Source organism: Stegostoma tigrinum, chromosome 7 (genome assembly GCF_030684315.1).
Source record: "Stegostoma tigrinum isolate sSteTig4 chromosome 7, sSteTig4.hap1, whole genome shotgun sequence".
Taxonomy (NCBI): Eukaryota; Metazoa; Chordata; class Chondrichthyes; order Orectolobiformes; family Stegostomatidae; genus Stegostoma; species Stegostoma tigrinum.
In genome coordinates this window covers 80,214,761-80,240,062 of record NC_081360.1, presented here as the reverse complement: position 1 = coordinate 80,240,062, position 25,302 = coordinate 80,214,761, and the positions used below count along the sequence as shown (strand labels likewise).

The 25,302-nt window shown below is 42.9% G+C and overlaps 1 protein-coding gene across 12 annotated transcripts in view; it reads left to right on the top strand.

Moving 5' to 3' along the window:
- Positions 1–25,302, top strand: part of gtdc1 (glycosyltransferase-like domain containing 1) — a 417,621-nt gene that overhangs the window by 264,882 nt on the left and 127,437 nt on the right. For all 12 annotated transcript variants that reach the window (XM_059647446.1, XM_059647444.1, XM_048534511.2 and 9 more), the window contains one exon: positions 23,396–23,776. In XM_059647446.1, coding sequence (XP_059503429.1) covers positions 23,396–23,776 — 381 coding nt within the window. The remainder of the gene's footprint in view (positions 1–23,395; positions 23,777–25,302) is intronic.

The window sequence follows — 25,302 nt, the reverse complement described above, 5'->3', positions numbered from 1 at the left end:
TGGTCACATGTAAGTTTCCTCTGCTCCAAGCAAAATGACTCTAGTATATTCAATATCTCTTTATATTAAAAACTTGCCAATGCAGGTTGCACTTTGGTAAATCTGCTCTGCATCCTTTCCATTGCAACCATATTCCCCCTTATCCAGCTTCCTTAATAATGTGGATTCCAGATCTGCTACAATACTCCAGCTGTGACCTAAGCAACATTTTACACAGTTCTAGCTTCACCTCCCCAGTCTTAAACTCTCTGTGTCAGCTAATAAAAGCAATATCTCCTATGTTGTCTTGTACTCCATTGTTACATACTTCCTTCAATCATTGTTTCATCTGATAACAAGCAGAATGACTAGAGCACTTTCCAAGAGACAGGCAATGACTAATGGGTGCCACAGGGATCAGTGCTTCGACATCAACTATTCATAAAATGTTTAAATGAATTTGATGAGAAGGCAAAATATAATTCCTTTAAGTTTGCAAATTACACAAAACTGGATGGGAGGGTGAACTGAGAAGTGGTTGCTTCAGTAAGCTTTAGATAAATTGAGCAAGGAAATGCATGGCAGATTAAGTATTATGCAGGTAATTGTGATATTATCCACACAGAAGCAGGAAAATAGATTATTCTTTGAATGGTGAGAGGAGATAATAGGAACTGCAGATGCTGGAGAATCCAAGATAACAAAGTGTGGAGCTGGATGAACATAGCAGGCCAAGCAGCATCTTAGGAGCATAAAAGCTGACATTTCGGGCCTAAACTCTTCATCAGAAAAGGGAACATCAGCTTTTCGGATGAAGGGTCTAGGCCCAAAATGTCAGCTTTTGTGCTCCAAAGATGCTGCTTGGCTTGCTGTGTTCATCCGGCTCCACACTTTGTATTCTCTAAATGGTAGTGGTTTCTGAAAGGGGGAAGAGCATGAAATCTTGGTGTTCTTGTTCACCAGTTGCTGAAAGTAATCATGCAGGTGTAGCAGGCCATGAAGAAGGCAAATAGTATGTTGGCCTTCATGGTGAAGGGTTCGAGTACAGGAGCATGGACTTCCTGCTGCAATTATAAAGGGCCTTGATATGGCCACATCTGGAGAATTGTGAGAGGTTTTGGTTTCCTTATTCCAAGAAACAGTGATCTGGCTATGGAGCAAATGTTATGATGGTTTACCAGGCTGATTTCTGGGATGGTAGGACTGACATATAATGGGAGGCTCGATTGACTAGGATTGTCTTCTCTTAGGAGTTTAGCAGAGTGAGAAGAGATCTCATTGAAACCCATAAAATTCTCACAGGACTAAACAAGTAAAGTTTAGGTAAAACGTTCCCAATGACTGAAAAGTCCTGAACCAGAAGTCACAGTCTAAAGAAGGATAGGTCCTTTAGGACTGGGATCGGGAAAAATGTGTTCATCTGGAGAGTGATGAGCCTATGGAATTCTCTGCCAGAGATAGTGGTTGAAGCCAAAACAATGAATGTTATCAAAAAACAGATATAGTTCTTAGTACTAAAGGGATCGATGGGAGAAAATGGTACTGAATTAAATGATTAGCCATGATCATATGGAGTGCCAGAGCAGGCTTGAAACCAAGTGGCCTACTCCTACTCCTATTCCCTGTGTTCCTGTGGATGAAATGTTGGAGAGGCGCAGTCGCCTATGTAACTATATCCCAGAAAGTGTTAGTGTTGTCAGGACAGGAGGGGTAGAATATTTTCCACAAAAAAATACATCTTTATAGGTTTGATGAGAGGATTAACTCCAACAAAGGTAATAACCTTCCATATAGGTTACAATTTAACAATGTTTTCTAATTAAAGATCTGTGATTGGATGCATTATTTACACAGTTTAGAGTGAAGGCTACTGATCAGAAGCAAGTCAGATAAATAGCATATAAAAAAAACGATTTGGCATATTCAGGAGAAAAGGTCTTGCCATCACAACTTTCAGCTGGAACTTGAATAAATCTAACTCTGACAACCATTTCAAATATTGATTGAAACTTTTCTTGACATTAATCCTGTTCTGACTTTTCACTCGCTTTAGTTTATGGACCTTGTCTAACCTTTATAGTTTGCCTTTAAGCAATGTGGCAGATTTACCTATTGTCTGCATAACTCTAGAATGTGTGCTTAAGTCTTCTCCAATATGTTGAAAAACTATTCCAGTCTTTCTTCATGATCCAGTTGACAGCTGGTTGGATTCAGTTTTGTAATATTTACATCTCCCTGCACCACCTTTGTGACTAGATTATTGATTGCTCTTGTGATCAAAATTGGAAATGTCCCAAATGCAAGCTAACAAAAACCCTTTTTGCAATTCTTGCTATGTTTTATACTGTTCTAATTCAATTTGCTTTGTCAGTTGGTGCTCCACAGTGATTTTAATTATTAAGTGCTGAGGCTGCTATCATCCCCAATTTATTCAATTAGTTCTACAAAATGCATTACATACAGTTTTCTTACCAATGTCAATGTGGTGCATTGTACATGTCTGTTGTTGTGTCGATAAGACACGAAAGAGCTCTTAAATTGTTCTAAAAGCTATTCTTGTTTAATTTTTCAAATAGACCGCTCCACTAAAGCATGACCACTGTCAACATGATTCACATTGACCACAATTCTGGATAGTTAAAATCAACAGTTATCCTTGCATTGTATGGAGATTGGAATCAACAAATACAAAAGAACTGTAGATGATACATCTCCTTAGCAGGGGCTGGTAACAAAGACAGCTATCAAATCTCATTCTGCCTGTCAATTTGCTAATAGTCCACCATCTATCTCATATACAAACAATGGTTTTGTGACCGGGGCATTGAAACTTAACCTTGTTATACTTGTGGAGATGTCATTAGTCCTAAAGTGAATAATGGATCCCAGCTGGGGTGATAAAAATATACTTTTTTAAAATTGAAATTGACTTACTTGGGAACCATTTCCCACGACCAAAATCCCTCTAGTCTCAGAAGTGTTTAACTGTAATTTCTGATTCGTTTGTCTCAGTATGCATTTTAACATCCAAGTGAGTTGAGTCTACAAGATCATCAACAGACAGCCAGGCTTCAAGCTAATAACTAATTGATCTGATTGTTCTGCACACTCTTAAATTTTGTCCGGCTCCTTTGTAAAGTCTCTGACCGTCCCCATATTTTAACACCTGCATATTTTCTGGATGTACAATCTGTAGTCAATCAGTTATGGCTACTGTGCATATCCTAATATGTTGAACTGTCTCATCACCAAACAGCGTCAGCAGTTTGCATGTTTGAGAATTGGCCGAAGGCTCTGTTAACAAGCAAGAAATTTCAAAGCTGTCTCAAAATCCAATTGTGCTTAACTGAGATTAGTTGAATTTCCATATCTGATCTTTTCTCAATTGTTGAAAGTCAGCAAGACTGCACCTGAAACTGTTACGTACGAAATGCAGATGCCAGCAAGAGAAAACAAATAGTTGTGATGAAAATTGGAAAACAGAAATCTTCAGATTTTAGCATTACTCCTGGTAGTAGCATTAATAGATGTCAGAGAGAAGATGTGAATTATTCTTTGACTGTGGAATGAGGTTTGGCATTAACATACCTTAAGCAAATGGTTAAGTTCTGAGGGCCCATGTTGGGATTAACTTTACAATCCTGTCAAGTAATATTTAACACACATGGAAGATCAGTTGCAATTAAGATCTTCAACAGATTTTATTTTCCACATAATGCATATTTAGAGTTAGGTTTAGGTTTTATTGTCACATATACTCAAGCACAAGAGTAAAGTGAAAAGGGCAGGAGTGAAGTGAGAAGTGTACAAAGTAGCCATTCTCTGGCACCATCTGATAAAATACAGGATTAGAAACAGAAGTATAAATAGAAAAAAGTCAGAAGAAAATGAAATAATTACATTATTCCCTGCCTTTGCCATGAATCCTCACCACCAGAAAAACAAAGCTACAAAGTCCATCCTTCAGTCTGCGAACACTCAGGTGCCCCAAGACTCCCTATAGCCAGAATGCCACTGCCCCCACCATCAGGAACCCAGGACAGGCCATTGCCATTTGAAGAGATGGATTTTGTATCGAAACAGAAAAAGATCCATTGTTCAGTGGTATAAACTTAATAACTTCATGCGGGTCATTAAGCTTGTATTGTTAACTGAACAAACTGTATAAGATCATCAAGTTGTGACTGAAGCTGCAATATTTCAAAAGTATACCCAGTTAGTTGCTTGTTCTTTGAATTTGGAAGAGTATTATTGCAATGGAAAATAACTGTTCCAATGTTTTGTGGTAACAATACTCTGAATACATTCTATTTTTGACCACATGGAGATTTCTACCAATTTATTAAGCACAAAAACATGAAAGGCAGAACAGGATTTCTGAAATGTAATCACATGAGTTGAGTTACAGTAGTGTTTGCACTGTAAAGCTTGATATGTAATTGACGTTTCTCCAAGGTGCTTACCAATAACCTAAAAAAATGTAATAATTACCAAACTTATTCACTGAAAGCTGCTACATTCCTTCTACATGCTTTTGTTTATGTTTTCTAAAAGACCCTACAAGTTCAGTTGTTACAACCCAAAACTTAAATCATTAAGTCATAAAATGCTACAGTACATCAGCAGGACATTTGACAAAAGTCATGTTATCTCCACATGAACTAGCTAGTTGTTCTGCCGTTCTATTTCTTGTATGCATTCTTTAACATTTCTCTTTTTAACAATCATTTGTGATAGAAAAAAAAATCCACATTCTAAATACTTTCAATTTTTATAAATCTATATTCCTTTAAACTGTTGTTTGACTAATCTATGATTGTACCTTGTTTTACTACTGCCTTCATTAGTGTTTTGAATTTATCAGCAACTGCTTGGTCTTCACTCCTCTTGAAGGCATTTAACATACTACGCTTAGTTTTTATGTTTCTCTACCTAAATAACTGAAACTGCTATTTGAAGGCACATCACTGGCTCTGTAGGGCTTTAGGTTACTCTGAATCATAGACACGTCACAGGGAAAGATCCTTCAGCCCATGAAATCTGTGCCAATTAGAAGCAGCCACCCAACAATTGGAAACCCATTTTCCAGCACTTGGCTCTTAGCCTTGTACACCTTTGGTATCACAAATATACGCCTAAATGTTTCTTAGATATTATGAGGGCTCTTGTCTCGGCCACCTTTACAGCCATTAAGTTCCAGATTTCTATCACCCTCTGAGCAAAAGTGTTTTTTCTCCCATCTCTTTTAAATCTATGCCCTCAGTCATTGATCTCTCCACCAAAAGGAAATGTTCCTTCCTGTCAACTCTACTTGTGCCCCTCATAATTTATACATCTCAATCATGTCCCTCTCAAGTCTCCACTGCTCCAAGGAAAATAACCCCAGCTTATCCAATCTCCCTTCATAACTAAAATTTTCCAGCCCAGGCAGCATCTTAGGAAATCTCCTCTGTCCCCTTTCCAGTGCTATCACACCCATCCTATAATGTGGATTCCAAAACTGCATGCAGTACTCTAATCGTAGAATAACCTACATTTTACACAGTACCAGCATAACGTGCCTGCTGTTAAACTTTGTATGTCGGCTAATTAAAGAAAGTATCACAAATACTTTCTTAGCCACTTTATCTACATGTCCTGCTACCTGAAGGAACTGGTAGACATGCACATCAAAGTCTCTTTGATCCTCTTTGCTTTCCAGGGTCCTACCAATCATCAAGTATTCCTGTGTCTTTTTTGCACTAAAAGTGCATCACCTCACCCTAATCTGGATTGAAGTCTGCTTGCTATCCTCCTCATTAGTTACCACCCCACCAACTATTGTATGACCTGTAAACTTACTGATCACCCCTCCGACATTCAAGTCTAAATTGTTTTTATATACTCTAAACAGTCCCAAGAAAGGGCCCAACACTGATCCCAGTGAAACCCCACTGGACACATGCTCCCAATCACAACAGCACCCTTGACTATCACTGTCTGCTTTCTGCCACAGCCAATTCTGGATCCAATTTGTTGGATCAGCCTGAAGATAACGGAAACTGATAAGAGGCTTAATGATGGGCTGTTATGCGAATGGAATTACACAGAGTAAGTGAGGTCTGCTAAGAACTAAAACTGCAGGAAATTCAGTAACTGCTGTCTCTACCAGATAAGCATACATGTGGAGGAAACATTCAGGATTGCTCACATGCATGGATAATTCCAAATAGGGTGCATGCCTAACAGGATGCATACACAGAATCTTGTGTATAAAGAGCCTGAAGAAATCTCTTTTTTTTGAAGATTGATGTTGCAAGAGGTAGCTTACGTCAGGAGGCATGGTGAAGACATGGAGCAGAGTTTCAGCCTGACCAGCTGCCAAGTTTCCTGGGTAATAACATTTGGGTTTAGTTACAGAAATCAGGTAGTGAAAGACATTGATTAAGATATCTCTAGCAGTTAAAAATGTGCTATTTATTTAAGTACTTAATAAATTAATTACATTTTATAGAGCTCCAAGTGTCTCCGCTGTATCTTCATCTACGTATGTACTGTTATCTCACAGAGATGGGCAACGAATTAGCCAAATCTCCTTGGATTCCAGGGGGTCTTATCTTCTTTGATAGTCTCCCATGCAGGACCTCCTCAAAAGCCTTGCTGAAATCCAAGTATACTATGACGAATATATTGCTTTCATCTACACACCTAGTCATATCTTCAAAAAGAAAACTTGATCAAGTTGGCCAGACAACTTGGTACCCCAGCCAACACCTTGAACATTCACTTCAGTCACAGTTAGCAAATAGTTAGAGCAGCGTGCACCATCTTCACAATGCACAGCAGTTACTGAGGACTGGGGTATTCTCTTTTGGCAGTTATTGCGGGGGCAGTGTCGAGCATGCCCTCAAACGTGTCTGCTGCATTTCCCGCACCTCATCCCTCATACCCCGCCCCTGCAATAACCGCCAAAAGAGAACCCTCCTAATCCTCACATACCACCCCACCAACATCCGGATACAACGCATCATCCTCCGACAGTTCCGCCATCTACAATCCGACCCCATCACTAAAGATATTTTTCCAACCCCACCCTTGTCTGCTTTCCGGAGAGACCACTCTCTTCGCGACTCCCTTGTCCGCTCCACACTCCCCTCCAACCCTACCACATCCGGCACCTTCCCCTGCAACTGCAGGAAGTGCTACACTTGCCCCCACACCTCCTCCCTCACCCCCATCCCAGGCCCCAAGATGACATTCCACATTAAGCAGAGGTTCACCTGCACATCTGCCAATGTGGTATACTGTACCCGGTGTGGCTTCCTCTACATTGGGGAAACCAAGCGGAGGCTTGGGGACCGTTCTGCAGAACATCTACGCTCGGTTCACGATAAAAAACTGCACCTCCCAGTCGCGAGCCATTTCAGCTCCCCCTCCCATTCCTTAGATGACATGTCCATCCTGGTCCTCCTGCAGTGCCATAATGATGCCGCCCGTAGGTTGCAGGAACAGCAACTCATTCCGCTTGGGAATCCTGCAGCCCAATGTTATCAATGTGCATTTCACCAGCTTCAAAATTTCCCCTCCCCCCACTGCATCCCAAAACCAGCCCAGCTCATCCCCGCCTGCCTAACCTGTCCTTCCTCTCACCTATCCCTTCCTCCCACCTCAAGCCTCATCTCCATTTCCCACCTACTAACCTCATCCTGCCCCCTTGACCTGTCTGCTGTCCCCGGACTGATCTATCCCCTCCCTACCTACCCAACCCCCCCCATACTTTCCTCTCCACCGATCTTCTCCTCTATCCATCTTCAGTCCACCTCCCCCTCTATCCCTATTTATGTCAGAACCATCTCCCCATCCCCCTTTTCTGATGAAGGGTCTAGGCCAGAAACGTCAGCTTTTGTGCTCCTAAGATGCTGCTTGGCCTGATGTGTTCATCCAGCTCCACACTTTGTTATCTCAGATTGCCGTACCAGGCCATTATGCAGCCAGAGAGTATGCTTTCTATGGTGCATCTGTAGAAATTGGTGAGGGACCTTACGGACATGCCAATTGCCTCAGCCACCTGAGGAAGAAGAGGCATTGTTGAGCATTCTTGACCATTACATCCACGTGGCAACTCCAAGACAGGCTGTCAGTTATCATCACTTGTCGGAACTTGATGCTCTTGATCCCCTCCACCTCAGCTCTGTTGATGTAGATAGGGGCCTGTCCTCCTCCTTTCTTCCTGAAGGTAATGATCACTGCTTTTGTTTTGCTGATATTGAAAGGCCCCTATCTCCTTTCTGTATTCTGTCTCATCATTGTTAATATCCATCCTACCATGGTGTTGAGATGGCATTCATTCAGAATTTGACTACACAGTTGTGGGTTTACAGGGAGTACATTAGGGAGCTGGGAATGCATCCTTAGGGAGATCCAGTGTTGAGGGTTATCGTGGAGGAGGTGCAGTTGCCTGCCTTCACTGACTGCAGTTTGAATCAGGAAGCTGAGGATCCAGTTTTGAGATTAGTCTGGAGGGGATTATGGTGTTGAAGACGGAGCTGCATTTGATAAGTAGGACTCTGACATAGGTGTCCTTCTTATCCGAATGTTCCAGGGATGAGTCTAGGGCAAGGAAAATGGCCTCTGCTGCACAGCTGTTTCGTCGGTATAAGCTTTGTAGAGGATCGAAGCAGCCTGGGAAGTTAGAGCTGATGTGGGCCATGACCAGCCTCTCTTGGCACTTCATGATTATTGATGTCAGACCCACAGAGTGGTAGGCATTTAGGCACATTGTTCCCTTAGCTTCCCTTCGTCTGTTGGTTTTCTTGAAGTAGGTGGGGACTTCAGCTTTCAGAACGGAGAGATTGAAGATATCAGCGAAAACCTCTGCCAGCTGGTCCACACAGGATCTAAGTACGTGGCTGGGAACTTTGTTCCGGCCTGCTGCTTTTTCTTTGGGTTGACTCCCAGGTGTCAAAGATATCAGCTATTGAGGGATATGGGCCAAATGCTAGTCTATGGTATCGGGCCATTGTTCAGCCTTGTTCTCATTGAACATTGGAACAGGCTCAAGGTGCTGAATGGCCTGTTCCTCTTCGTATGTTGCTATGTTGTGTTAGATTGTGTGCTACCTTGATCTCTGTTCTTAATAATGATAGTCCTCAGATGGAGCTTTGTTGGTGCTCTGTTTGCTTTCAGTATTTTCACTGTTTTCTTTTGACCAAAACCCTATCCTTGATCTGGAATTTTTTACTTTTGTCACCAACGGGCCATAGTATGACTAGACCAACAGTACTCACTCGATAGCAGTAATCTGCATATTGGATTGTAGTATTTATGTGATGGTTAATTCACGTATGTATGTATTTACAGGTTATAAAACAGATGGATCAGAAATAGAGACCGTACAATGCTATAACAGTGAAATCATCAATCATAAATGTCCTTTGAAAGGTCTTTCAGGGATTAATTACTCTTCTGAATCTTCTGATAAAAAAGTAAACTGATATTTTGCTGCACGTAAAGTCCAGATACATAGAAGCAGGCAAAGCTTCCTTTTTAGTGTCTCCAACAAAATCCTTTGTTGCTGACCACCTCCTTTGTTGTCAACATTGAGGACTCTCAAACTGGAAATATTTTCACTTTTAAATCAATTTCTTTTGATCTTGCAACATCTTTTTGCAATTTCGGTAACTTCCGAAAGTCTACTTCATCTGCCATTTTGTTATTCACCTCCCCAAAGATTGGCACACACACAAGTACAACTGTGTAGTTGTGGAATTGCCTCTACTTTCTTTTGTTGAGAATTAAAGACCCATAACAGTTGGTGTATAGACCTGCAGTCATCTGCCTCTTTCAGCACTAAACTGGCATCTCTCCATTTGTTGCTGAATCTTTTTTTTTCTAATGTAATGGAAGCTTAAAGAGAGTCCAAATTAATTTTCTAGGTAAAAATCTGTAGTTCTTTAATAGCTGTTTGATGTGAATTACCAACTCCTTAAATGTTCCTTAATTTCTAATGTTCAGCATTAAACACTCAAAAACTATTACTTTCGACTAACTTGTTCCCGGAGTCTGAAAAGTAGATTGGGTCTTTTTCACTCGAAATCTCTCTGTCACTAATTGCTAAGTTTAACACCTGTTGCTATTAGTTTCCCTTTCTTTGGATGCATTCCATTGATTTAGCTTGGTAACCATTAGCTTTATCAATTGCGGTCTCTCTTTTGACACTTTTTGACAGTGAGCTGGGTTTTAGTGCAAATGTTTTCCCGAGTGTGATTCAGGGCTCCCAGCCCCGTTGGCCCATTATGATGTTACCCCCCAGCAATGACATTGTTCTAGGATTTTGCAATGTTCCCACTGCTTGTGCCATAATTGAACCCTAACACCACAGCACTTTAGATGCTGTAAGTCTTTCATAGTGTGATCACAAACCGTTATCCCTAAGAAAATAGCCAATTAAGAAAGTTAATTTCTCTGTCTGCTGCCGGGAGACCGGTGGTGCTACTGGAAAGGAAACCAGTGCTTTACCCCGCTGATGTGCAATGGAGGCCACTCCCCCAGGCCCAAACGTGCCTGGATTGAGATAACAGTCCAGGTCAGTGCCGTGTCCGGAGTGGAACACAACGTATAGCCGTGCAGGATAAAGTTTAGTGATCTTCTATCTCAACAAGGCCACCACCTTTTCTCTGCTACCTCTCACTCAGGACGGCCAGTAACAATAACCGCTACTGCACAAGCCTTTTACGATGCTTTATGGACTACAACTCTGACTACTGCATGCATCCAGTCCACTCCAGCTCGAACCCATTTCATGCTCAAGCTAGAGATAACAAAGTGTGGAGCTGGATGAATACAGAAGGCCAAGCAGCATCTTAGGAGCACAAAAACTTTTTGTGCCCCTTTTGCTTATCACTCATTCACTGGGGACACCTGACCACCACTCCTGCTCCTGTATCACTATTAACTGCTGTCCCATCCAGATTCAGCCCCTCCCTTTGTCTCATTGCAGGAAAATCTGTCCCCCTCCCCGCTCTGATGTCACCACAGCAACTTGACTGACATTTCTGAGTGATTTGCATTTGACTTGCAGGCCTGACTGTGACCAACCCTACATACTAGAATTGGACAATTGTGGTCGCTGGCAGTACACCATCCAATGGAGCAGAAAATTCCAGAGATAATGGGAACTGCAGATGCTGGAGATTCCAAGATAATAAAATGTGAGGCTGGATGAACACAGCAGGCCAAGCAGCATCTCAGGAGCACAAAAGCTGACGTTTCGGGCCTAGACCCTTCATCAGAGAGGGGAATGGGGGGAGGGAACTGGAATAAATAGGGAGAGAGGGGGAGGCGGACCGAAGATGGAGAGTAAAGAAGATAGGTGGAGAGAGTGTAGGTGGGGAGGTAGGGAGGGGATAGGTCAGTCCAGGGAAGACGGACAGGTCAAGGAGGTGGGATGAGGTTAGTAGGTAGTGGGGGGTGCGGCTAGGGGTGGGAGGAAGGGATGGGTGAGAGGAAGAACCGATTAGGGAGGCAGAGACAGGTTGGACTGGTTTTGGGATGCAGTGGGTGGGGGGGAAGAGCTGGGCTGGTTGTGTGGTGCAGTAGGGGGAGGGGACGAACTGGGCTGGTTGAGGGATGCAGTAGGGGAAGGGGAGATTTTGAAACTGGTGAAGTCCACATTGATACCATATGGCTGCAGGGTTCCCAGGCGGAATATGAGTTGCTGTTCCTGCAACCTTCGGGTGGCATCATTGTGGCAGTGCAGGAGGCCCATGATGGACATGTCATCAAGAGAATGGGAGGGGGAGTGGAAATGGTTTGCGACTGGGAGGTGCAGTTGTTTTTTTGCGAACTGAGCGGAGGTGTTCTGCAAAGCGGTCCCCAAGCCTCCGCTTGGTTTCCCCAATGTAGAGGAAGCCGCACCGGGTACAGTGGATGCAGTATACCACATTGGCAGATGTGCAGGTGAACCTCTGCTTGATGTGGAATGTCATCTTGGGGCCTGGGATGGGGGTGAGGGACGAGGTGTGGGGACAAGTGTAGCATTTCCTGCGGTTGCAGGGGAAGGTGCTGGGTGTGGTGGGGTTGGAGGGCAGTGTGGAGCGAACAAGGGAGTCACGGAGAGAGTGGTCTCTCCGGAAAGCAGACAGGGGAGGGGATGGAAAAATGTCTTGGGTGGTGGGGTCGGATTGTAAATGGCGGAAGTGTCGGAGGATAATGCGTTGTATCCGGAGGTTGGTAGGGTGGTGTGTGAGAACGAGGGGGATCCTCTTGGGGCGGTTGTGGCGGGGGCGGGGTGTGAGGGATGTGTCGCGGGAAATGCGGGAGACGCGGTCAAGGGCGTTCTCGATCACCGTGGGGGGAAAGTTGCGGTCCTTAAAGAACTTGGACATCTGGGATGTGCGGGAGTGGAATGTCTTGTCGTGGGAGCAGATGCGGCGGAGGCGGAGGAATTGGGAATAGGGGATGGAATTTTTGCAGGAGGGTGGGTGGGAGGAGGTGTATTCTAGGTAGCTGTGGGAGTCGGTGGGCTTGAAATGGACATCAGTTACAAGCTGGTTGCCTGAGATGGAGACTGAGAGGTCCAGGAAGGTGAGGGATGTGCTGGAGATGGCCCAGGTGAACTGAAGGTTGGGGTGGAAGGTGTTGGTGAAGTGGATGAACTGTTCGAGCTCCTCTGGGGAGCAAGAGGCGGCGCCGATACAGTCATCAATGTACCGGAGGAAGAGGTGGGGTTTGGGGCCTGTGTAGGTGCGGAAGAGGGACTGTTCCACGTAACCTACAAAGAGGCAGGCATAGCTGGGGCCCATGCGGGTGCCCATGGCCACCCCCTTAGTCTGTAGGAAGTGGGAGGAGTCAAAAGAGAAGTTGTTGAGTGTGAGGACGAGTTCAGCTAGCCGGATGAGAGTGTCGGTGGAGGGGGACTGGTCGGGCCTGCGGGACAGGAAGAAGCGGAGGGCCTTGAGGCCATCTCCATGCGGAATGCAGGTGTACAGGGACTGGACGTCCATGGTGAATATGAGGTGTTGGGGGCCAGGGAATTGGAAGTCCTGGAGGAGGTGGAGGGCGTGGGTGGTGTCACGGACATAGGTGGGGAGTTCCTGGACCAAAGGGGAGAAAATGGAGTCCAGATAGGTGGAGATGAGTTCGGTGGGGCAGGAGCAGGCTGAGACGATGGGTCGAGCAGGGCAGGCAGGTTTGTGGATTTTGGGAAGGAGATAGAAACGGGCCGTGCGGGGTTGGGGAACAATGAGGTTGGAGGCTGTGGGTGGGAGGTCCCCTGAGGTGATGAGGTCGTGAATGGTGTTGGAGATGATGGTTTGGTGCTCGGGTGTGGGGTCATGATCGAGGAGGCGGTAGGAGGTGGTGTCGGAGAGTTGGCGATCGCCGAGGCCAGACGCCAACTCTCCGACACCACCTCCTACCGCCTCCTCGATCATGACCCCACACCCGAGCACCGAACCATCATCTCCAACACCATTCACGACCTAATCACCTCAGGGGACCTCCCACCCACAGCCTCCAACCTCATTGTTCCCCAACCCCGCACGGCCCGTTTCTATCTCCTTCCCAAAATCCACAAACCTGCCTGCCCTGCTCGACCCATCGTCTCAGCCTGCTCCTGCCCCACCGAACTCATCTCCACCTATCTGGACTCCATTTTCTCCCCTTTGGTCCAGGAACTCCCCACCTACGTCCGTGACACCACCCACGCCCTCCACCTCCTCCAGGACTTCCAATTCCCTGGCCCCCAACACCTCATATTCACCATGGACGTCCAGTCCCTGTACACCTGCATTCCGCATGGAGATGGCCTCAAGGCCCTCCGCTTCTTCCTGTCCCGCAGGCCCGACCAGTCCCCCTCCACCGACACTCTCATCCGGCTAGCTGAACTCGTCCTCACACTCAACAACTTCTCTTTTGACTGCTCCCACTTCCTACAGACTAAGGGGGTGGCCATGGGCACCCGCATGGGCCCCAGCTATGCCTGCCTCTTTGTAGGTTACGTGGAACAGTCCCTCTTCCGCACCTACACAGGCCCCAAACCCCACCTCTTCCTCCGGTACATTGATGACTGTATCGGCGCCGCCTCTTGCTCCCCAGAGGAGCTCGAACAGTTCATCCACTTCACCAACACCTTCCACCCCAACCTTCAGTTCACCTGGGCCATCTCCAGCACATCCCTCACCTTCCTGGACCTCTCAGTCTCCATCTCAGGCAACCAGCTTGTAACTGATGTCCATTTCAAGCCCACCGACTCCCACAGCTACCTAGAATACACCTCCTCCCACCCACCCTCCTGCAAAAATTCCATCCCCTATTCCCAATTCCTCCGCCTCCGCCGCATCTGCTCCCACGACAAGACATTCCACTCCCGCACATCCCAGATGTCCAAGTTCTTTAAGGACCGCAACTTTCCCCCCACGGTGATCGAGAACGCCCTTGACCGCGTCTCCCGCATTTCCCGCGACACATCCCTCACACCCCGCCCCCGCCACAACCGCCCCAAGAGGATCCCCCTCGTTCTCACACACCACCCTACCAACCTCCGGATACAACGCATTATCCTCCGACACTTCCGCCATTTACAATCCGACCCCACCACCCAAGACATTTTTCCATCCCCTCCCCTGTCTGCTTTCCGGAGAGACCACTCTCTCCGTGACTCCCTTGTTCGCTCCACACTGCCCTCCAACCCCACCACACCCAGCACCTTCCCCTGCAACCGCAGGAAATGCTACACTTGTCCCCACACCTCGTCCCTCACCCCCATCCCAGGCCCCAAGATGACATTCCACATCAAGCAGAGGTTCACCTGCACATCTGCCAATGTGGTATACTGCATCCACTGTACCCGGTGCGGCTTCCTCTACATTGGGGAAACCAAGCGGAGGCTTGGGGACCGCTTTGCAGAACACCTCCGCTCAGTTCGCAAAAAAACAACTGCACCTCCCAGTCGCAAACCATTTCCACTCCCCCTCCCATTCTCTTGATGACATGTCCATCATGGGCCTCCTGCACTGCCACAATGATGCCACCCGAAGGTTGCAGGAACAGCAACTCATATTCCGCCTGGGAACCTTGCAGCCATATGGTATCAATGTGGACTTCACCAGTTTCAAAATCTCCCCTTCCCCTACTGCATCCCTCAACCAGCCCAGTTCGTCCCCTCCCCCTACTGCACCACACAACCAGCCCAGCTCTTCCCCCCCACCCACTGCATCCCAAAACCAGTCCAACCTGTCTCTGCCTCCCTAATCGGTTCTTCCTCTCACCCATCCCTTCCTCCCACCCCTAGCCGCACCCCCCACTACCTACTAACCTCATCCCACCTCCTTGACCTGTCCGTCTTCCCTGGACTGACCTATCCCCTCCCTACCTCCCCACCTACACTCTCTCCACCTATCTTCTTTACTCTCCATCTTCGGTCCGCCTCCCCCTCTCTCCCTATTTATTCCAGTTCCCTCCCCCCATCCCCCTCTCTGATGAAGGGTCTAGGCCCGAAACGTCAGCTTTTGTGCTCCTGAGATGCTGCTTGGCCTGCTGTGTTCATCCAGCCTCACATTTTATTATCTGAGCAGAAAATTCCACCTTGTTTACCCCAAACTGCAGATGATCTTTGTGGATGTTCTGTTTTTATATCCTAACATTTTACTTACTTTTCTAATTTAGGTTTTAATAAACTTTGTTCACAATCCTTAAGCAATACTTGTGGACACAGTTTGTACAACCTTACTATGCATTCCATGTGGTGTGAATTGGTGATAGTACTTTAAATTTGTGATAACTAATATGTAAATCGTTTATTTTGCATCATATTTGTTTAAGCATTTCTAGTTGTGAACTACTACAATTTTTTGTTGTATTCAGCTCGAATTTCTTCTATAAATCATTGGTGTGCATCTCTTGGTCTCTTAGATTGGCAAACCTTCTCTTCCTACTTTGGTATGTAACTTGATGTCATTTGTAAACTTAGACATTCTAAACACTTTAAGGTTGTTCACACATATTCCAGAGTAATCTTTTGAGGATGTTATGGGTCACAGCTGCCCTATTATCCAACCAACTGATAATCTAATTTCCAACTTCAATTTGGATCCCACGAGCTTTCACTTGAGTCGTAGTTCTTCTGTGCAGGGCTTTTAATTTTGTATATTAGCTGGCATAACTGGGTACAGCTGGAGGCAACTGTAACAAAAACAGATGTCTTCCTAGATTTGACCCTGATGATAGCTGGCAACATCAAAAGACTCAAAATAACTCCTTTCAGGTATTAAAGTGGCAAGTTAGAGATTTTCCATGGTCTGAAGCAAGCTCTGATATCCAACATTAACTATTGCTAGCTCAGAGCAAATTGGAGTGTAAGCACACAATGAAGAGAGTGGCAAGCAATCTCATTCTGTGAAGGACAATTCTTCAGGCAGGAGGTGTAGTTTGTGAAGCTTTGCCACTAACATTCTTTGAATTCTTCTGAATTGATACAGTTGCGATATGACTGTACTAGCTCTTATTCTTAATTATGATTTTCAGTTCTTCTTCTAAAAATATTTTATTTCAGCATTTGGAATCAATGTATCATCTACAAAGATACTTTTGTGTAGTGTAGTGAACGTAATTGTTTTCCTGAATTTGTTCTTCATAATTTACACTTCACATTGTATTGTGTTGATATATTTTAAATACAAACAGAAAAGACCTTTCCATCGATGTGATCATTGTGGAAATTAGATGTCTCACAGCAAAAATTATTTTTTAATTTCAATAAATTTATTCACAATATAGAAAATAAGTTGCAAAATTTTGATTTAGGTAAATGTATCAACAATGGAATATAGGAGACATGTTACTAACTATTAAGACTCAGATGTGGAAAGTGAATGAAGAATTGAACTTTGAAAAGCTGCAGACAGTGTGGATGAACATTTTGGCTTTATTTGGCATTATACAGCATTAAATCTAGTTTTCTTTAATTAAATCACCAAATCTTGAAACATCCTGTGCCAGGTATTTGACAGTTAATGAGCTATTAAGCTAAGCCATGATGCTAAGGAACTGAGGTGCACTTTTAGTTTATTTATAGACATCGACAAAATTGTAGGATTATAATATTATTATAGCATATTATGCTTAAGACAAGCAAAAATCAATGGCAATGTATTTTGAGAAAAAAATATTATTGATACGGTTTTTAAATGGCTAGAGCAATACCTTTTCAAAAAAGCAGGCTACTTAGGTTATTTTCTAAAAGGAAATACTTTTGTAGATTTTAAATGGTCTTTGAGAGTGTAGCAAGAGTCAGAAGTTAAGCTAAAGTATTTGTAAATTAAAATCATGCATTGTTATACAGTGTAAATTTAGTTTATATAGTATTACATAAAATACATTGCCATACTTCTACTTGTCATGTACTTTTTAAAACTTGGCGGGAATTGTTTGGAATTTATTCAAGGGCATTTTGAGTACGCTTGGAAATTTTAACTGCAAACTTTAACTTGTATTATATAAACATCACTACAGCTTAGAATATCTGAACTACAGTGTTACTATTTTAACCACTTGATTGATCTCCTATCTGTATACAGCATGACAGGTTGCAATTTGGAAATTTTGACAATAACCTTAAGATTCCTCCATGGTTAATGCACTTCTCCTGTAAAATAGCACAAATACGTGATACTGAAGAATTCTATGACATCAGTCATTCAGACATTTTTCTTGAACTTTTTAAAGGCAATATTGCTGTATCAGTATGACAACTTGACGCCAAATCTATTCTAAATTTGTATCAGAAATAATAGGAACTGCAGATGCTGGAGAAAACGAGATAAAGTGTGGAGCTGGATGAACACAGCATGCCAAGCAGCATCTTAGGAGCAGAAAAGCTGATGTTTCGGGACTAGACCCTTCATCAGAAATGATGAAGGGTCTGATGAAGTGTCTAGGCCCGAAACATCAGCTTTTCTGCTCCTAAGATGCTGCTTGGCCTCCTGTGTTCATCCAGCTCTACACTTTGTTATCTCTATTCTAAATTTGAAAGTTTGCAGTCGTGTATATTGAAAATTTCCATGTGACTAGGAAATTACATTTTCAATCAGGGATGAGCAATAAATGCTGCCTAGCTAGCGACACCCCCATCCTGCGAATGAATAAAACAAAACATTTAACTGTTTGTTACATTACAGATGTCAACTGATTGTGAATGTTGTGAATTTTGTATAAACAGCAAATCTTGAAAATTGGACTTTAATTCATCTGCACCAGTCAAGAAAACTAGTTTTGCGATAGAGAGGTTTGGTGTCTCTTAGTTTTGAAAGTCAACCTTCTAAAGAAGTAAGGAATAGGAAGCCTGTGGAGAACTGCAGTTACCATTCATTATCTATTAATTTCACTAGTACCATTTCTTCAACCTCTTTTTGGCTGTTCATGCATTTGAAAATTATTTTTCAAAAGTGTATACTTGCAAAATGAATCAGACTGGTATTGACATAAAAGAATTCTTGAATCTATTGATTCCTTCATGGCCATCTAACTGAAACTAACTCCTTCTTTTGTTGGGGAACTGGGTTTTTTAAATCTTGAAGAACCTTGTAGTCAGGCATTGGCCTCTTTAATTCAGATTAAAATAACGTTTGCTAATAAAGTATGGAAAGAATTACCAGCGGTGACTGAAGCACCTCAAAATCACCACTGGCAGTTTACGACCAGCAACTTTCAAATGCTAGATTTCCCTAGTACCCCACCTCACAAACCAGGCCTTGTTATTACATAGTCTGCCATTACACATTACACATTGGGTGGCACGGTGGCTCAGTGGTTAGCACTGCAGCCTCACAGCACCAGGGACCCGGGTTCGATTCCAGCCTCGGGTAACTGTCTGTGTGGAGTTTGCACATTCTACCCGTGTCTGCATGGGTTTTCTCCGGGTGCTCCAGTTTCCTCCCGCAGGCCAGGTGGTTGGCCATGCTAAATTGCCCGTAGTGTTCAGGGGTGTGTGGTTTATAGGGGATGGGTCTGGATGGGATGCTTCAAGGGGCGGTGTGGACTTGTTGGGCCGAAGGGCCTGTTTCCACACTGTAGGGAATCTAATCTATTGATAATCCCTAACAGTCCCCGTTAATCCCTGACAGCCCCCATTAACCCTCCTAGCCAAATTGCTATCAACGCCTTTTGTCTATCCAACTGCTGTTTTGTCTCTTTGGGCTCTATTCCCATCTATCGTTTACTCTTTGCCCCATCCCTGCCTGTCCTCTGCACATAAACCAACATTTACCTAGTTACAGTGATAATGGAAACTGCAGATGCTAGAGACTTCAAGATAACAAAGTGTAGAGCTGGATGAACACTGCAGGCCAAGCAGCATCTCAGGAGCACAAAAGCTGACATTTCGGGCCTAGACCCTCTCTGATGAAGGGTCTAGGCCTGAAACATCAGCTTTTGTGCTCCTGAGATGCTGCTTGGCCTGCTGTGTTCATCCAGCTCTACACTTTGTTATTTACCTAGTTACCATGGTTCTGAGGAAGGCTCACCGGACTCGAAACATTAACTCTGATTTTTCTTCTCGGATGCTGCTAGACCAGCTGAGGTTTTCCAGCAACTCCTATTTTTGTTCCTGAATTATCTCATTCGCAGGTCTTTCAGTTTTTACCCCCAAATGCTATCTTCCAGTTGTTTTAGCTTTATTTAATTCAAGTAATTAAACAATATACATTATTTGCAAAATGTATATTGACAAATGCCATCATTTTATGTTATTTTGCCCTTCAAAAGAAAACCATGAAAAACATCTAAATAAACAAATGAGTGAACACTTGCACAGTATTGGAGTTAAGAATAATCTATAAATATGTTTTTAAAACATTGCAGCATTAGTACTGATTGGGATTCGACTTTTGAGGCCTTAAAATGCATAAAGGTGAATAAATTCCCAGGACCTGATCAGATGTACCCTAGATCTTGACATGATAGAGGTGTACAAAATGATCTGAGGTACAGATAGAGTAGACAGCCAGAGACTTTTTCCGACGGTGGAGGTAGCTTTTACGAGGGGACATAGTTTTAAAGTGAAAGGAGGTAGATATTGGGGAGATTTCAGAGGTAGGTTCTTTACTCAGGGAGTGGCAGGGGCGTGGAGTGCATTGCTGGAGTGGGTAGTGGAGTTGACCTCATTAGGGACATTTAAGCGGCTATTAGATAAGCATATGAATGATAGTATAATGTATCGGTGGAGGTTAGATAGACCTTAGGTTGAGGGTAAAAGTTCAGCACAACATCGTGGGCCGAAGGGCCTGTACTGTGCTGTACTGTTCTATGCTCTAGATCTCTGTGGGAAGCTAGGGAAGTGATTGTTGGGCCCTTGCTGAGATATTTATATCATTCATAGCCGCAGGTGAAGTGCAGGAAGACGAGAGGTTGGCTAATGTTGTGCCAATATTTAAGAAAGGTGGTAAGGAAAAGCCAGGGAACGAGAGACGGGTGAGCCTGAACTCTCTGGTGGGCAAGTTGTTGAAGGGAATCCTGAGGGATAGGATCTACATGTATTTGGAAAGACAAGGACTGATTAGGGATGGTCAACATGGCTTTGCGCAATGGAAGTTGTGTCTCATTGGTTGAGTTTTTATTTGAAGAAATAAAGAGGATTGATGAAGGCAGAGTGATGGATGTGATCTATATGGACTTCAATAAGGCACTCAGCAAGGTTCCGCATAGTAGACTGGTTAGCAAGGTTATATCACATGGAATCCATGGACAGCTAGCCATTTGGATGCAGAACTGGCTCAAAGGTAAGAGGCAGAGGGTGGTGGTGGCTGTTTGCCTTCCAGACAGGAGGTCTGTGACCAGTTGTACTCTGCAAGGATTGGTGCTGGGTCCACTGCATTTTGTCTTTTATGTAAATGATTTGGATGGGAATTAGGAGAACTGGCTAGTAAGTTTGTAGGTGACACTGAAATTGGTGGTGCAGTGGACAGCAAAGTAGGTTATCTCAGAGTACAATGTGACCATGGTCAGATGGGCCGAGCAGTGGCAAATTGAGTTTAATTTAGAAAAATGTAAGGTGCGGCATTTTGGAAAGACAAATCAGGGCAGGCCCTATTCACTTGTTGGTAAGATCCTGGGAGTATTACTGAACAAAGAGACCTTGGAGTGCAGGTTCATAATTCCTTGAAAGTAGAGTCGTTGATAAACAGGAAAGTGATTAAGGTATTTGAATGCTTGCCATAATTGTCCAGTACACTGAGTCTTAGGAGGACGTGTGGCTATACAGTACATTGGTTTGGCCGCTTTTGGAATATTGCGTTCATTTCTGGTCTTCCTGCTACAGGAAGGATGTTGTGAAACTTGAAAGGGTTCAGAAAAGATTTTCAAGGATCTTACAGGGGTTGAAGGGTTTGAGCTACAGGCAGGGGCTGAATCAGTTGGAGCATTTTCCCTGGAGCGTTGGAGGCTGAAGGGTGACCTTATAAAAGTTTATAAAGTCATGAAGAGCATGGATATGGTGAATAGCCAAGGTCTTTTCCCTGGTGTCGGGCAGTTCACAACCAGAGGGCATAGGTTTAAGGTGGGAAGGGAAAAATTTAAAAGGAACCTAAGGGGCAACTTTTTCAAGCAGAAGGCTGTGCATGTATGGAATGAACTGCCAGAGGAAGTAGTGGAGGCTGGTACAATTACAACATTTAGAGGCATCTGGATGGATATATGAATAGGAAGGGTTTGGAGAGATATGGGCCAAATGCTGGTAAATAGGACTGGATTAATTTAAGATATCTGGTCAGCATGGACAAGTTCGACTGAAAGATCTGTTTCAACCTTTTGCAGCTCTGTGACTCTGATTGCAAATAAAAACTACCAAAAAAGGTGTTTTATTTATTCAGATTGGTTTACTTTTACATTGTTACGCCAAATGGGAGCCAACATCTTTCTGTTCCATTGATATATCTACCATTTGGTGCTTATAACCAAGGCAAGTATGAGGGACCTGAATAAACTCAGCTGGGCCCATATTTTATGGATGTTTCAACTAAAGCAATATATTAGTTATGATCTCCCTTTCAAAAAAAGGAATAAAAACGACGAAATAACTTCTTAAAAACCCTGTAAGGAGAAATGATAATGGTTTCACAAAGTTGGCCCATGCATTTAAAGAATGATTTGAAACAGTTTCTAGTCATCATTCTTGTTAACAAACATGTCAGATTTTAAAGCAATCATCTTATCTTCTTATATTTGTTGTAACTGGACAGAATGAAATCTGTATGTTTCCCTCCATGTTCAGTCGCACGTACACACATAATCTAGAAGTAATCTGGATGCAGTTTTGAGAATCTGAAAGATTGTGAATGTCCCCTCAACATACACATTACGAATAAGAACATTTGCTAATGGGTAATAGCTATGACACTGCACAATTCTCCATAAGATTTGTTTCTAGAATTTAAAATATTTGGTCAAATCCTAAAAGTGGTTATGTAGTTAAGGTTTTAACTAAATATTTGCATAGAAAGTGTGTCCAATTTCATTTCAATGAACAGAATGGCATGATAACCTAACCTGTTTTAAATATCAAGTAATAAGATTTTGTATGTTAAATTACTATCCATCCCTTAGTCAAAAAAAAATAAGCAGACTCTTCCACATAATCAGTTCAGCAGAAATGCCAGTTCATTAAATTCTTTTATGCTGTATCCCCTTATCCTACAGAATTTCATCTGCTGGATGCAAGCCTGACTGTAATCTTTAACAGAGTGTTTTAAGTATGTATGTTCTACATCTCTGTAGACAAAGATGCTGAAATGAAGTGATTAACATGACAAAGATGTTCTTATAAACAGTGCTCCATGACAACAACTGTTAACTGTTTTGACATTGGCAAAGCATTTCTGGATCCTGCCCCAAAAAAATTCAAATTGAGAATTTCTCAGTGTTCTCAGAATGTATCACTTGGGCAGTCTTATTTTGTATGACATGTCAGTGGTATAATTTCTGGTGCTGGGTATTTACGCTTGTTCACAACGTGAGGTTTGGGAAAAGTGCACAGCAAGTGCTCGTGTTTTTTTTGGTTATTACAAACTCAACAAAGTGAAATATTTCTGTGCAGTATTCAAATGATTGCAGTAGTTTAGCTAAGAGCTTTTTGATGTCAGCATCAAACTAACATTTGCATGTAAATGTTTCATTCTTCTGTTTTTTGAAGATTATGGTCAACCTGAGATCAATACATTAAGCTTCTTATACATCCCCATAAAACATTCAACATTATTTTACAGAAATTAGTTGAAATTAAATGAATTATTTATCCATATTTTACTGACATTTCTCTTTTACATAATAGAAATAATTTCAGTACTGCCTTCCTTACTCTGCTTCTTGCATTATTGTTTGTTATGCTTGCTCACCGCTCACCCCTTTCCACATAACTGTTGTCTTAAAAGCTGACTCCTTTTTTCAGATATTTGCCAGTGCATAAACTGCGCCATGATCTGCACATGACTGATATTCAAGACATTGAAGATGGTGAGGCCTTAGATAGTCTGATTGCTTTGCAGAACTGTAAAGCAGATGATGGATTGATGAGAAACAGTTTTCCATGTCTGAAACCTGGTTCGACTGCAAAACAGGATGCCAGAAATCAAGAAGGACTATTAAACATATCAGAAACACTGGAAAACTTAAACTGCATCAAAAGAACTGAAGGTACAAGTACTTGTCATGGAGAAGTTGTGGAACATATGGCCTTTAACCCCTGCAGCATGTTGGGTGGGAACTTGGAGGAAAATTACGGTGTTGCCTCCCAGCATATGCCTTTGCATATTGTCTGGCCCCACAGGTGGTAAGTAATGTACATCTGAGGTAATCCAGTAAGTTAGTTTGCCTTTGCCTTTGAACAGCCTTTTCTAGATATTATCAATGACAATGTGCAATCTTGTAAAATCTTCTAATCAGTGCAGAATCTATTATTCAGATAATTGTCACAATTTTTATACTCAAAGTTCAGCTTTCAGTGCTCTTGGATGGAACTAATTTTGGATTGAGGGGCTTTGCAGTGGCAAAGGGGCGGTGGAGGGAGAAATCCAACCTGATAGTTTTCCAGTGGTGGACATGAACATTCTGCTCCAGTTATCTCTTAGCCTGTTTAATCTGCATGTGGCCCGATTAGAATTCACTTCATCCTAGATTATGAGTAATTTTTAAGAGAGGCTTTTTGTGGGTGGTGTGGGGTTGGGTGAAGGAGAAACCAGTAGGTCAGATGTTCATTGCGCAACTACTTACAGGTAAAGCAATAAGTATGCACACTGACAAAGTAAATCGTCTTTACTCAGATTTGACTTGCGGTACGCTAAAACTCCAGAAGCTTTCAAAGCTGATCTGCAGCAGCTGGTATCTAAAAGGATTTTCATCTTTGACTCCAGGGCTTTTAGAACCAAAATGTGACATTTCTGGTGATAAACCATAAAGCTTTAGCAAGGAAAGAATTATTCTAAAACTAGTTTAGAAATCATCTTGTAGTGTAATTTATTTTTTATAAAAGTCACTGTTTTTATATTTTCCATTTTCAATGATGCTGGGCTGTGAAATATTCGAACTGCACTCACAGCCTTGATCCACGATAAATGTATTAGGCCACACTTTGTATTTATGGTTCAGGATTTTAATCACTACATTTAGAGTGAAGGCAAGCAGCAGTTCCAAAAATGAAATTAATATGTCCTTAAATAACAGTGGAGGTGGAGAGGTTGCTGAGCGAAAAGCATATGTTTCAGGCATTCTTTGGAATCATGGGGGTGCATTAATTTTTAGCAGCACTTCAGGATATATGGTGTAAATGCAGAAAAGTGAACTTAATTTAGTATGAGTTATTTATTTAGTGATTTTATCGAATGATCTAATCAGAGGTAGAGATATTTTATGTGGAGATTAACATATAGAATAAAATTACCCATCAGTTCTCAGCATTGCTACCATAATGTATCATTTTCTCCACATTTTGACATAAAAACCATCAAAGTTAATATATTTTTGAGAATTTTAGGAAGGAAACAAGCAAGAAGCATAAAAATAATGATAAAAATATCAACCTAAGCTGTTCGTTGCCTTTACCTAAGTGAGCTATGTCAGCTTTCTTGGCCCACATCTGATAGATATTTGTTGTATAGAGAGCAAAAAAAATCAAACTCTAATACTATTGTGTGCACATAACCATCTGTCACCAGTAGCCTGGAGATGAGAGGAAGATTACGAGGAATAAACATTGAGCTGCAGAGCATTGGTAAAGCCTTCAGGCAAAAACTCTTGTGGGGACATCAAAGACATTCTAATTCCAAGGCAGTCAAGGATTACAGTTTGTAACCTATGCTG